This window comes from Emydura macquarii, unplaced genomic scaffold (genome assembly GCF_026122565.2).
Source record: "Emydura macquarii macquarii isolate MOO-44397 ecotype Brisbane River unplaced genomic scaffold, CSIRO-AGI_Emac_v2 contig_3019, whole genome shotgun sequence".
Lineage (NCBI taxonomy): Eukaryota > Metazoa > Chordata > Testudines > Chelidae > Emydura > Emydura macquarii.
The window spans coordinates 1,772,429-1,786,067 of NW_027133156.1; the positions used below are offsets into that span (position 1 = coordinate 1,772,429).

Consider the following 13,639-nt stretch of genomic DNA (forward strand, 5'->3'; position numbering starts at 1 on the left):
GCAGGCTGGTGGGGGAATGGCTGGTGCAGAGTCTTAAAATGGGAATGATAGGGCCAGAACGCTGTGCGGATTGTTGGTTGGGAATGGTGCAGAGACCTGAGGCAACCAGGTGGGGTAATGCTGTGTGTGTGTGTAGGGAATGGCCTGGAGCTGAGGGGTGACCCGGGCCAATAGTGCAGAGTCCTGGGATGGGAGCAATGGTGTGGAGGTGGCTTGAAGCATGGAGTTGGTCCTGCTTTGAGCAGGGGGTTGGGCTAGATGACCTCCTGAGGTCCCTTCCAACCCTAATCTTTATGATTGGGGGGACAGGAGACAGAGCCCGGTGGTGTGGCTGGGGGGACAGAGCTAGTGGGGTGGAGCAGAGCAATGGGTGGCGGGCAATGCTGCGGATATGGGGCAGAGCTGGGGGGGAGGGGCGCCCGTGGCAGAGAGAGGGGATAGTGCAGAGGGCTGACGGACTGAGGGGGGCCATGCTGTGGGGGTGGAGCATTGCCGGGGGTGCGCGGGGGGGTCAACCTGCCCAGTGTGCGTTGGGCGGGGCTGTTCCCCCTCCCCCCCTGCGGGCGGCAGGCGGCGGCCCAGGGCTGCAATTTGCAGATGGCCCCTGCCAGGCGCGGCGCTTTGCTCCCCGGAGGCTTGGGCGCGTTTGTCTCTTTCAGTCTCTCGCGGGCCCGTCCGCCAGCGGAAGGAAGCGCGGGAAGCAAGAGCGGGACTCGGGAGGTTGGGCGAACGCTTGAGCCCGAGTGGGCGGAGTCATACAAGGGCCCCATCCAATGAGCAGGGAGCGTTACCGGAGCTCCTGCCCTCGAGCATGCGCAGTAGCTGGCCCGTTGGTCGGCGCGGGACGTACGGAAAAGTGTCCGGGAGACTCTCGGGGTTCGGAGGGAGACAAGACGAAAATTCCGAGACACGTAGGTAGCGCGCGCCCTGCTCCAAGGGCCCAGGCAGCGCGCGCGTGCACCCGGCCCTGCGGCTCGCACTCGCACCTCCTCCCTCGCGTGCGCTTCCCCGCCCGCCCTGTGCCCGCTTGTCCCATCCCTGCGTGCCCAAGGGGGACGCTCATGGCATGGCCTGCACTGACCGCACCACCCTGGGTTATCTCCGGGGCTCTTCCCTCTGCCCAGTGCATAGGCTGCACTGACCGCGCCTCCCTGGGTTATCCCCCCCTGCCCTCCCTTCTGCTCAGTGCATGGCTTCCACCGCCTGCTGCCTGTGCACAGTGTCGGTTATCCCCAGTGCACTCCCCTCTGCCCAGCGGTGTCCTTCAGCGTCTGTGCCCAGATTTATTTCCCGTAGAGCACTTCCTTCTGCCCAGAGTGTGGCCTCAAGTGACTGCGCCCTTTGCCCAGCATGTATTATTGCAAGTGCATGTGCTTTATGTGTGGCCACATTTTGTATGACCCATCAGGGTTTGAGAAAGCCACACAGAAGTAATGATTAGTGTGAGTGCCTAATTTACAAGCTCTTACGGTGGTGAAGAAAACCTTCCAATTGTGACCTGATGCAATGTTGTCTGCCTACCTCTGCAGCCAGATAGCTTTGTAGGAAGCAGCAATGAAATTAACAAGTGTAAGTCTGTTGCACTGGCTATTCAGAATCCTCTTAGTCACACCAAAATGGATCAGAATCATGTCAGTTTCGCTATCTGACTGGAAAACCAATGAGCATCAGAGTTGGAGAAGGGCTCTAAAATGTCTGGGGATGGGGAGGATGGATGCTTAAGAGGGGGAGGGTAAGTTAGGCAAGAGAAACTGGTTTCCAACAGTCAGGAAATAATGATAGGAGGGAAAAAGTGTCTCCTTCTGTTTTTCTTGAGGAATGTAGGGAGGAGAAACTGCCAGTTTATCATATTCAAAGCAGCAAGATTCTGGTACAAAGGATGGAGGCCCTCTGCATGCTGGTAGGAATTGCAGCATATTTTTCAGCAGTTGGGGTCTCCTTCCTAAGACATTGACCCTAAACAATCTTTTATATTGTCCTCTGGTTTATATCTCTGGCAAGTAGATATCTTGACTTTTTTTTTCAAATGCTTACTGTAACAATCTAAATAAGAGAGACAAATTCTGCTTTTTAAAGGAGGTATTTCTGCACTAAAAACTTACAAGGAAAGTTAGTAAAGTCTCAGATCAAATTGATCAAATTGATTCAAATGTTCAGCAGTGCTTCAGATGGGAAATGTGCAAAATCGTATATGGATGGTAACTACGAAGGTCTGACCCTAATCCATCTCTGAAGTTAAATTAAAATGTGCTGTCCAGAAGGCATTGCCCTTTTGCTAATTTAGGGATTCCTTCTGTAATCATGTCCTACTGTATCCATACTCTGGATTAGTTCAGGAGTCCCTTTAATTTGGTTCAGCCTATTAACTTGTACTTCTGTGTTTACTGTGATTTGCAAAATTACAATGAACATGCTTAATAATTCACGGGAAAATTCAAAGCCAGGTGTTGAAGATATGCTTAAACAATGAATACTTCATGATATTGTCTTGAGACTAAACTAATACTGTATGTAAAAACATTACTAAGAGGTGTCAGCAGTCAAATTGAAACAATGGTTGAATTTAGAATAGATATAATTATGGTGTTCAGATTTTTTATATTGATAGAGCTGTACAGCCTGCTACTGTTTAAAACATTAATTTCCTGCTTGTTTTTTTTAAAAAGTCAGTTATAAAGATTTGTTTTAGACATATGCCCTTATTTAGTGAACATGTCTTCCTGTTTTTGTTCTCTCTGGTCTCACTTTCAGACTTTTGGTAAACAGATTTTAAATAACATCTTTTATTTAAATTAATCATATGGTAATTTTACTCACTTTATCAATATGTAAGTTACATGGTTGCATAATTAATATTGGAGCAGTGATTCAGTTCCCAGATTTATTGCTATTTAGCATGCACTTGAGCTGCAATGCTCTCTTATTGTAGGTCATGGATAATGGGAGTTTTTAACTCAATTGCCTCTTTTCATTCAGTGGGGAAAATGTAGCTTCAAAAATCCATTTCCAGAAAACTAAGTGTTGTTTGGTTTTTAAAATATATTTTCAGGGACAAGTGTTAAACAATGGATAATGACTCCACTGTTTCACTCACACCCCCATACCTCACTGAAAGCTTAGAGATGGCTATGGAAGTGGAAATGGAGAACTCCAGACCCCCTTGTTTTTCCTGTGCTTTAGACAACCGAGATGGAGGGAGAAACTTTTCTGTTGACTCTTATCTAGCAAGTGGGTCTCTTAAGAGGTATGTTTATATTTAATTTAAAGTATGTTATACTTTTGGACTGTTTCAGTTTCTTCTTTCAGCAGCTGCCTGATGCCTCAGAGATCTTGCCAGCGTCTTTAAATTTGTTTTCTTCTTCAACCATTCTTGTTCCTCAGACAAGCCTGCAACTTTTACCAGGGTAGAAGAGTGGTCTTATGATTAAAATACTCAGACAATCTGGATTCAATTCCTAGCTCTGCCACAGACTTCTTGTGTGACCTTGGGCAAGTCATTTCATCTTTATTTGCCCATCTATTCCCCACTTGTAAAATGAGGATGATAATTCCTTTCTCCTACCCTTTGTTTGCCTTGTTTACTTAGATTGTAAGCTTTTAGGAACACGGATGGAGTGTGACTTAACAGGTGTATTCAGTTCCTAGAACAGTTTGGCCCCAATCTGAATTGGGCTGCTTGGCACAACTGCAATACAAATAATAATAATATTATCCTATGCTATGATTGGCTCATGTCTCATAAAAAAAAGTAGTGTTTTAATCCTTACCTAGAAGTATATAGGTGTTGCAGGAAGTAGCACTGGTTAGTTAATAGGTGCTGCTTTTCCCTCTGAGTACTGAATCAGTAGCCAAACATAGTGTCAGAGGAACAAGAACTTAACTATTACAGTGAAAGAAGGCAATTGTTTTCTTAACAGTTAAACTAGAAATGTTATTCCTTGCTTTTCTTTAAATTATGTGCAATAATGATGCAGAATTGACCATAGGTGGCTGAGGTAATCCCTGAAGTTTGTAGAACACTTGAGTGAAGGTGCTGCATAAGAAAAAATGATTGTCTTGGTCTAGAGTTAGAGTAATTTATTATAAACCACAAACTGTGTGGATGTGATTATTTCAGCTGTTTAATGCTATGTTCTGTGTCTATATCCAAAGGGTTATTTATATGTACTAGTAAATTCACATAGAAGAATAAATGCTCATTCTAGAGATAATTATTTGACATGATGGACAGTTCAGGTGGATAATTATTTCAACTGTAACATACATTCCAGTGGAGAGCTTTAGATAATGTAGCAGTCTCTTTTGTCATATTAAAAACAAGTTGTATATCGTGCATCAAGTAGGTCCCACTGTTAGGGTAAAAGATGCTTTAGAATGGTGGGCTAGTTTTTCTTTGTGTCTAAAATTTATTGTAGCTTGTGACAGAGAGATGCCTTTATGCTTTTGGAGCTAGGAGTTGCCATATTTTATATACTAGATATTATATCACTATAAAAGGTTTAACAACCTTTCCTTGGGGAGCACTTGTTGGAACTTCCTATCTATAGCGTGTAAGCTACAGATATATTGATAAAATAATAGTGATATGCAAGTCATCTGTAGGTAGTGTATCCTTTATAATATATTGTAGAAGAATCTGTAAATGGTGCTGGCTTTTCTTTTTCAGGCTTATGCTGAGATTGGATCCTTCTCCAACTGACTATGAAGAAGATACATTGGAAATATTTGGCTTTCATTGGGTTACTGAAATTGCATTAGTTGAGTCTTGTAGACTTCTCTTTGGTTTACTTAGGTATGATATTCTTATTACCTTTTATTACCTCACTGGTCCATTTCCATGATTTAATTACACTTATTCCTGAGTTTGGGGGTTTTTAATTATGAAATTGTCAAAAATCCTAGATCAACTATCTTAAGTATAGTCAACACCGTATTATATGAGCAGTGCAATCCATTGAGTGACAGGTGACTTGCTGGTAGAATAACTAAAATTGATGAACTATATACAAATGAACTGTGCATTAGAATTGTAGTGTAATGTGATTTAATGTTGACTTTCTAAGCAGCGTGGTGCATGAATCTCTTTATCATATGAAACTCAGAATGAGAAGAAATATATCTATTACAACAATTTTATGATTCATTCATAATGTACAGTAAAACTTGTCTAGCTTCAGAGTACATTCCTAACTATATGAGGTTTTGCTTTAATTAAATGGTGCTACTCTATCTAACTAAACTCTTGTTTGAAGATTTTTTTTCAAAACTTTTTTGTATGTGCACATAAAGAGAAGTGGATGTTACAAATCAAATACTGTAAATGTTGGATTTGGCATTTTCTTCACTTGTTTGGATTAGGATAGTGTCAGCAATCTCTTTGGATACAGCTACTCTGTGTTTGACTTATTCAATGCAGATGTTTAATCTGGTCAGTGCATACATACAGATTATTGATAATCCTTTTTGCTACTGTTAATCCTCAGGATATTAAGCACATGGAAGATGGACTGGGTTTTTTTTAATGATACTTCAAACATATGTCACGTATCCCATCATTCCTTTGATTACAGTGGATTCTACTATATCTTGAGGGTATGACCATGTGCATGTTATGGAACATGTCATTCATAGGGTCTGATCATTGTAACATCATGGCACAGATCGTAAAAAATGGGGAAAAAACGAATATATTGGCTCTGATTCTCTGATATAAGCTTTGACTTCACTGTGATTTTCTTTTTTCAAGTAGAAAAAAAGATGGCAGGATAGCACTTTAATTATTTTGATCAGTTATCTGTATCTCTCTATCCTTTTTCAGCATTCTACCCGATTCATTCTGTGTCAAAAATTGACCCTGTTTGGTCACAGGATCGATTGTTTTCTATCCATGTAACTGATCTTCCTATTACTCCCCCACCCCAAAGCCCAGCTCTCTAGAATCAGATTGTCTCATTGTAGGATGCCAGGGAGGCACTAAGCATATTAATTTCCATCACTGGGGTCATTCTCTACAATCCAGTTGCCATATGTAGCAATCAGGCTGGTGGAGTCGTAGAGTTCGTCCTGTGCAGAGCAGCACGGTTAGGTGGTCTTCTAAAAGGCTGATTCTGACGAGGAAGATTTCTTCAGAATTGAATATAGCTTGTGTGGCAGATGAGCTCACAAAGTATGCAGAGCTTTAGCTAGCTCTTCACCTACAGAGGGAATTTCATAGGGAAAGGGGCTCTAATATGTGAACTCTGCTTAGCTGGTTGCCTTCAGTAATAAAGTTCGTTTAAAATTGTATTCTGTATGTTTTTTGTGCACATAAAAAAGTATATAATTGAACATATTCAAATGAAATATAAAACTGAGTTCCTGAATATTTGAGGCTGTAAGACTTCCTCTTGCACTTTTTATAAGAATAGAGTAATTAACCACTGGCATCCTGGCCCAAATCCAACTTTGGTAATTACATTTTGCCTACCTAAATTACCCTTGTGGTTAGTGTTGGATATGGCTGTGTTCATTATATCCTGCACTAAAGATTTGTTTTGTGGTAAGGTGCTTCACATTCCACACCAAAGATGACTTCAGTCGTGGGTGAAGTGAATCTAAAGTGTAAGGCACATGTCTTTCTGTATGAATATACTATATAAATGCTACATTGTTTTAATACTCTATTAATCAAGGCAATATAATCATTCTTTATTTCTGTTCATTTGATGTCTCTGCCAACTCCCAGTTAGAATCCCTGTCACTCTGTTTACACTTTCGCAAACAGTGTTCTTTATCTCTTTGATTACTGTTTGTTCTCCTTCAACACCACTCTCTGGCTTTCTTTTTTGTGTCCTGAGTCTAATTGGCCCCTCTCTCTCTCTGGGCTCATTCATCTGCACTATGAGGATTTAATGGTTTCTTTTTTTTAAATTTATGATTGACTCCTTTACTTCCTGCTCTCTCCACTTCTCTAACTTTCAAGCTTGGTACTCCTCTGTGTTGAAATCACCCTGTGCTTCCATCTTTTCCTGAACAATGGATGTGGTTGGAAAAACTTATCCAGTGTCTAATTAGAGTTTGTAATGTGGATGAGCTCTAACTGGCTGAAGCTGAACCCAGCTGACTGAAGTGGCTTTTGTACAATGCAGGGAAAGAATGGTGGAGATTATTTTAGTGTCCCCAGTTGTAGGACTATGTTCACCCTTCCTTCTACATGCTTGCAACCTAGGTTTATTGGATCCTTGCAGGTTGTTGGAGATTTCACAGAGTTTTCAAAATTTGTGCTTGACAAGAAGAGGGCAGCCTTTTCTTTCATGACCTCACCATGGTTATGTATGCCTTTCTCACATCCAGATTACTGCCATACACTCTACACGCGGGCTACACTTGAAAGCAATCTGAAAATTACAGTTAGTGCAGAATGTAGCAGCATTATTATTAGCTGGCACTTCCTGTAGAGTTACATTACACCTGTGTGCTGTGATTTGTAGTGGCTGTCAAACAGATTTCTAAGTGAAGTTGTTGGCTTTCACCTACAAAAACCATGAATTATTGAGCCCAGCCTATCTTAGAGGTAATCTGCTCTGTCTGTTACTATTAATTCAAATGCCTCAAATTAATAATAGTCATACCCTACTTTATATATCGAGGGGGCTGTTGGCTGGGCAATCTTGATGAGGGGTCTTCTTTTCTGCAAATTATTTCTGCCCCACTTGTTTGCCAGAGCTTGGAATTGGTGGCCTTCAGTGTAGGCTGCATGACTTGTCTATTCTCCCAAATTTATCCTGGGGCAAAATAGGGGTGTTGCTGAGTGTTTGGGGGTACAATGCAGGGAAAGAATGCAGAGGAGAGTCTGTTAAGCTGACTTTTTTTGTTGTTGTGTTTACTTTTGGACACAAATTAAGAGAATGATTAGCACATTTTACAAATCTAAATAAATAGAACTCTTAACTATACTTTATTTATCTCTTGCCTGATCCTTTTCTCTGGCTTTCTCCTATCTGACCTCTCCATTTTGTTAAAAATGCTGCTAAAGGTATCCTCTGCCACGCCGTTCATGTATTTTCCAAAATCCCTTCAGCAAATTCTTTTTCCACATCAAATTCTTAACCCTCAAGAAACCTGCCCAGTCTTGCCCCTCCCCCATCTCTATTCTCATGTCTGCCTACTTCATCCCTACACACTGCTTGCTTTCGCCATTATTTTGTCTCCTCAGGGATTTACACCTTTTTTCATGGTGCCGTCCCTGCTATGCTTGGAACAGCACTGCACTTTTCGTATGATGATCCCTTGTATTCGATGTCTCTCCTGAATGAACTGATGTCCAGTTTACATTCTTGTAAGCTTTTCTGGGCAGAGTCTGTTTCTTTTGTGTTTTTGAAAAACATTGTATACATTTACAACACTATAAAGTAAATGTTTGTGAAATAGTCTTTTCCAGTATAATACCATAAAACTATGTATATCTTTTTAATTAGGCAACACATTCACAAATTGGAAAAGCTAGTACAGATGAGTTCATCAGACTTCGGTAAGATTGACATATTTCCGTTTATATTGGGATAGAAGATGGTCTTTATATTATATCGTGATTCCTGATTGGGGTTTCTAGGTGCTACCACAATATAAATGTCAATAATTTGTATTAGCATAAACCTACAATGTCTTAATATCTCTGGCTATATATATTTCTGATATTATTGCTGTGGTTGACTGGTTAGAGGGAAGATAACTGCTCTTCTTAGCAGACGTGTCATGACTCAGTTCAGTATCAGCCTAACTTTATGTTGATTGTATAGCAAATGCATAGGGTGAAATCCTGACCCCCTTGAAGGCAATGGGAGTTTTGCCATTGACTTCAACGAGGCCAAGATTTCACCCATAATACAGGGCTTCATGAACAATTAATTCTTTGAATTAAAAATAAAAAGTTAATTCAAGCTTTCAATGATTATTTTAGTAATAAAGATAACATTTTTTCAGTATCTCCTGGCTTACATATACCAAGGCAAGTTGTTATATTTGCTTAGTTTAGAAGTTATTTATGGACTTCATTTGTCCTTGCAGCAAAATCGATGAAATGGAAGCCACTACAAAACAGTTCATTTGAATTAAATACTAAGGCATGAGAAGTACATTTCTGAAGGATTATTGCAGCCTTAGGCTTATTGTGAGTTTGAAGGCCAAATTACTTCAGCAAGTTGGGATCTGAAGTAATTGTTCAGAAATACACTGTCTATAGTATTCAGTTGCTACGTGTAAATAGTTGTTATAAAGGCACAAATAAATATCTGTGCTTTTTGTTTAAGATTGTCATACCAGTGTTAATTTAATTGATGATCCAACGAATGAGCTGTTCCATTATATAGTAGTTGTAGGTCTGAGCTTGTTATCTAGCTTCCTTTATAAAAATCTAGTTGATTAATCATAAAAGTCTAGTTTTGGCTGAGCTTTTACCTTTAAAGTCTCAGCCTGGAAAGGATTTTATTTTAAATTCCAGTTTATCTTCTATATGTTATCCACGCACCAAGAAAAAGTTATTTATTTTTTAAATTTAAGGATCTCTTTGGTGCTCTTTATTTTATCTTGTTCACTTTGTCAGTTATCAGGGTAAAAATATAATAAAGTACAATAATTAAGAAAATAGTACAGAAATGTTTGCAAAACATCAAATAGAGAAGCCATGCTATGTTGTCTGTAGGTGAGGCTCCATGTGCTCCCATGCAAGACAGCTTAAATTCTGTGGCACTATTGTTGCTATTTCCTCTTCTAATGAGTCATATGTGTAACTTCTGTAACATTACCTGCTTGTGGAAAAACCTTAGTCACTTCATGCATCAGTTAATGCAATTCTTTCTTTGGTACAATTATAATTTCATCATGTAAGAAATGCATGCAGGCGTGTTCTGTTGAAGGGCCAAGGTTGACTAAAGACATGGTTCAAGCCCTCAGATGCATGCAATCTGTATGACCCACAGAGAAGCAAATGTTTGTAAAGTACTTGGGTATCTTTGGATCAAAGATATCATAAATATTATTGTTACCAGATATAATGCTAGAAAATGGAGCAAAGTTTGAGTCTTGGAGCAAAGTCTGGAGTAAAAGCAAACAATTTGCTCTATTGAAAATAATTGCAAGGCTGAGGGAGAGTTGGCCAGAGTACGTATGCAACTAACTACAGAGTATATGGAGGAGGAATGAGCCAGGCCTGCTTCTTCCATCATCCCCCCAGATTTGGTTTGGCTGCTGTGGATGTACATGTACACCTGGCCAACCCATATTTCCCTCCATTTCTCCCTCTACCTTCAGTGAGCTTTGGAGACTCACTGCAGAAATTTCTGAGATATGAAGAGCGTGTGAAGATCCTTTTTCCCCCTTTACATTTTTTTTGGTTTTGATATTTCAGGTCATTGACAATCAAACGTTTTGTGATGGGGGTACTCACCTCTTGAGTGCCTCATAGCAGCTGGGTGTGCTATTACAATTGCAATCTTTTTCTTGCCCTTCGTTTGGGCTCTCAACCCCTGTTGCCTTCTTGGGGTTTATGACACTGTGGCTGGTGGGGGAATCCAGGCATGCCCACTACTCTGGGTTCCAACCCAGGGACATGATAAACAGCAGCTACACCCTGCTCAATTTCAGTTCATTGCTGCTCTCTCCCTGGGCCTCTTCCTACCTGGATCCCTTTAGCTTCACCCTTTACCTCAGGGTTAAGGTTCTTAGGTCCTTCTGCCCCCCTCTAGCTTAAGGAAATGCAATCAGAACCAAACTCTAGCTATCCCTCCTATGCCTTTGGCCAGAAAGGTGCACCCTACCTCACCCCTCTGGTCCTAGTCAGGAACTAACCTGCTCAGACCCTGCAGCTCCTTTTACCTGAGCCTGCTGGGCTTTGATTGGCTGCTTCTGTGAGATCTCTTTAGGCAGGCCTGGAGAACCCACCTTTGTTGCTTCTTTCTTGTCACTTTGCTGCTTCCTGGGGTGGGGTGTAATAGGACTGCAGAGCCTCTTGTAGGGAGCTGCAAAGACCAGGTACATCCCGTCACACACTTCAGTTAGTGTCATGACATGTACAAATGGTATTGGCTCAATTTTTTCCTCAGGTATGTCATATGATTTTTATAGATTGTTTTGATTCACTTCTGTAAGAGTCCCTCAAAACCATATTTCGCTAACATTCTGAATAGAAATATGCATTGAGTTATTATTCCATAGTTAGAATGTAGATCTCTTTAGTGCTCCTGGAGTACTGTACCACATGTGAAAGTTTTCTTGTATTATTTCATAGACTTCTTCCGTTTAGAAAGCTACCTTGGTTCTGTCTTCGAGTGATTGCTCATATCCATTCCAATATAGGTGTGTGTGTGCCCCGTACACAGATTCCCGGAACTTTTTTCTCTTAGCACTCCCCGTAGGGTTGGCTCATGCGCCCTCTGGAGTGCCGCGCTCATGCCATGGTACATAGGGCGCCGCCGACCCTGCGGCCCCTCAGTTCCTTCTTTCCGCCTGTGACGGTTGCTGGAACGTTTGCTTCTTGCATACTACAAGTAGCCTCCCTTAGTACTTAGAGTGTTCTTTGTTACAGTTGATTACCATAGATTAGTGTTAAGTTAGATAAGTTAAGTAATTAGTTAGCAGCCCTCAGGGGCTATAGTTGAGCCATGCCTGGCTCCACTGGCTTTAAAGCCTGCACTGTGTGTGCAAAACTTTTTGCTGTAAGTGATCCTCACGATCGCTGCCTCCGGTACCTCAGAGAGCAGCATAGACGTGAGAAATGTAAGATCTGTAAGACCTTCAAGCCGCGGACCCAGAAAGAACGGGACGCCAGGCTAAAGGGCATCCATTGCGTTCGCCGGCGGCACTGAGCATCTCCTCGGTGCGGAGCGCTCCACCGGCACCGAAACCTGTGGTGCCGAAGAAGAAGAAGTGGCCCGAGGCCGCACATATGGACTCCTCCCTGCGACCAGTACAGCAGGGAGCAGCACGGAGATGCCCAGCCACGTGCCATGGAGGTTACTCCGGCACCGGCATCTCCTCACAGGGAGCCTCCCCCAACTCCTGGGGGGGGGGGGGAGCGCCCCTGCAAGGGCCGTCGACGCCGGAGGCTTTCGTGGTGGCACGCACCCTCGTGGGCCTGCCCACGCCTCCGTCCCCCCCTCGGCCGAGGGCTCCGGGACCGGTGTCTTGGGGTAAACCCATGCTGGGTTGCCCTGGTGGGTGGCGGAGACAGGAGTCGAGGTCTCCCCCCAGACGATCGAGTAGGGTAGAGAGTGCGGGCTCCCCTCCTAGCTCCGACTCTGAGTCGTCGAGCTCCTCGACACCGCGGCACTGAGAGTGGTCGAGAGGCAAGCGCGAGAGGCGACATGGTTCCAGCTCCGCCTCATGCAGGGGTCGCAGCTCCGGCTCTGGTACTTCGGCACAGAGCCTCGCTTGGCACCGATCCCCGATGCTGGTACGGATCACGGTGCCGGCAACTCCATCAAGCGCCTCAGCACCAGTTGCTACGGAACCGACTGCTTTGGCTCTGGCACCGACATCCTCGGCACCGTCGGCACCGCTGGTCCGGACACAGCTTGCCTCGGCACTGCTGGCACCTGCACCGACCGCCTTGGCACCACGTGAGCCGGCACCGATCTCCTCGGCACTGAGGAGACGATCGCACTCCGACTCATCGTCACGGAGATACAGGCGACGCCGCTCCTACTTCTGAGGTGGAAAACGCCACTGAAAGAGTTCGAGGCGCGGGAGGAGGTCATCTGGCTCCTCCAGTAGTCGGTCCCCTCGGCGGCACCGAGACGTTGGCACCGACGGTCGTCGTCTTCATCGTCCCGGGGCCATTCACGTGCCTGGTACCACAAACAGCGGTCCAGTGGCTCTGGGTCCCAGACTCGCCAACCGGGCACGGTGCAGCAGGTGCAGATGCCAGCACCAGCGTGGCCTCAGGGCCCCCGGCAGTGGCCATATTGGGGGCCCTACGGTGCCCAGATGGGCCAAGGGACCACCTCCGTTCATTCCTCGGTGGCCCAACCAGTACCCCTACCACCGACCCACCCGGAACAGGGTCACCCCTCGGAGGAGGGGTCAGACCCAGAGGAAGGCCCCTCCACAGGGACCCTGCCGCAGTCCTCCTCCTCGTCCCCTGATGAGGTGCCTGCCCGAGACCGCAAGAGCCCCCTTTTTGATTTCTGGGCCCAGCAGAACCTGCTAATAAGGATGGCAGGAAATTTAAGCCTGGAACTTAGAGATGTCTGAGGAGGAGGACCCCCTCTTTGGGATATCCAGGTCAACAGGTCCCTCTCGAGTTCCCTTGCCGGTCCACGAGAGGGTGATGAAGATTGCCAGAACCCTCTGGCAAACCCCTTCTTCAGTGGCCCCCACCTCTAAAGGGGTAGAACGAAAATATTACGTTCCCAAGGAGGGCTTTGACTTTCTTTACAATCACCCAGCCCCGGGGACACTTGTGGTGGAGGCCCCTAATCAGCGAGACCGCCAGGGTGGCCAGGGTAATACCCCAAAGGACAAGGACAGTAAGAAGCTGGACTTGTTCGGCTGCAAGATGTACTCTACTGCAGCCCTGCAGCTGAGGGTTGCAAACCATTAAGCCCTCTTCGGGAGATACAATTTAAACCTCTGGTCCTCGCTGCAGAGGTTCCAGTCAGGGTTA

The 13,639-nt window shown here is 44.2% G+C and overlaps 1 protein-coding gene across 3 annotated transcripts in view; it reads left to right on the forward strand.

Annotated features, from left to right (window-relative positions):
* Window positions 1–799: 799 nt before the first annotated feature.
* MMS22L (MMS22 like, DNA repair protein) overlaps window positions 800–13,639 on the forward strand; it is a 129,554-nt gene continuing 116,714 nt past the window's right edge. For all 3 annotated transcript variants that reach the window (XM_067530047.1, XM_067530048.1, XM_067530049.1), the window contains exons 1-4: window positions 800–911; window positions 3,050–3,244; window positions 4,667–4,792; window positions 8,457–8,509. In XM_067530047.1, coding sequence (XP_067386148.1) covers window positions 3,066–3,244; window positions 4,667–4,792; window positions 8,457–8,509 — 358 coding nt within the window. In that variant the 5' untranslated portion in view covers window positions 800–911; window positions 3,050–3,065. The remainder of the gene's footprint in view (window positions 912–3,049; window positions 3,245–4,666; window positions 4,793–8,456; window positions 8,510–13,639) is intronic.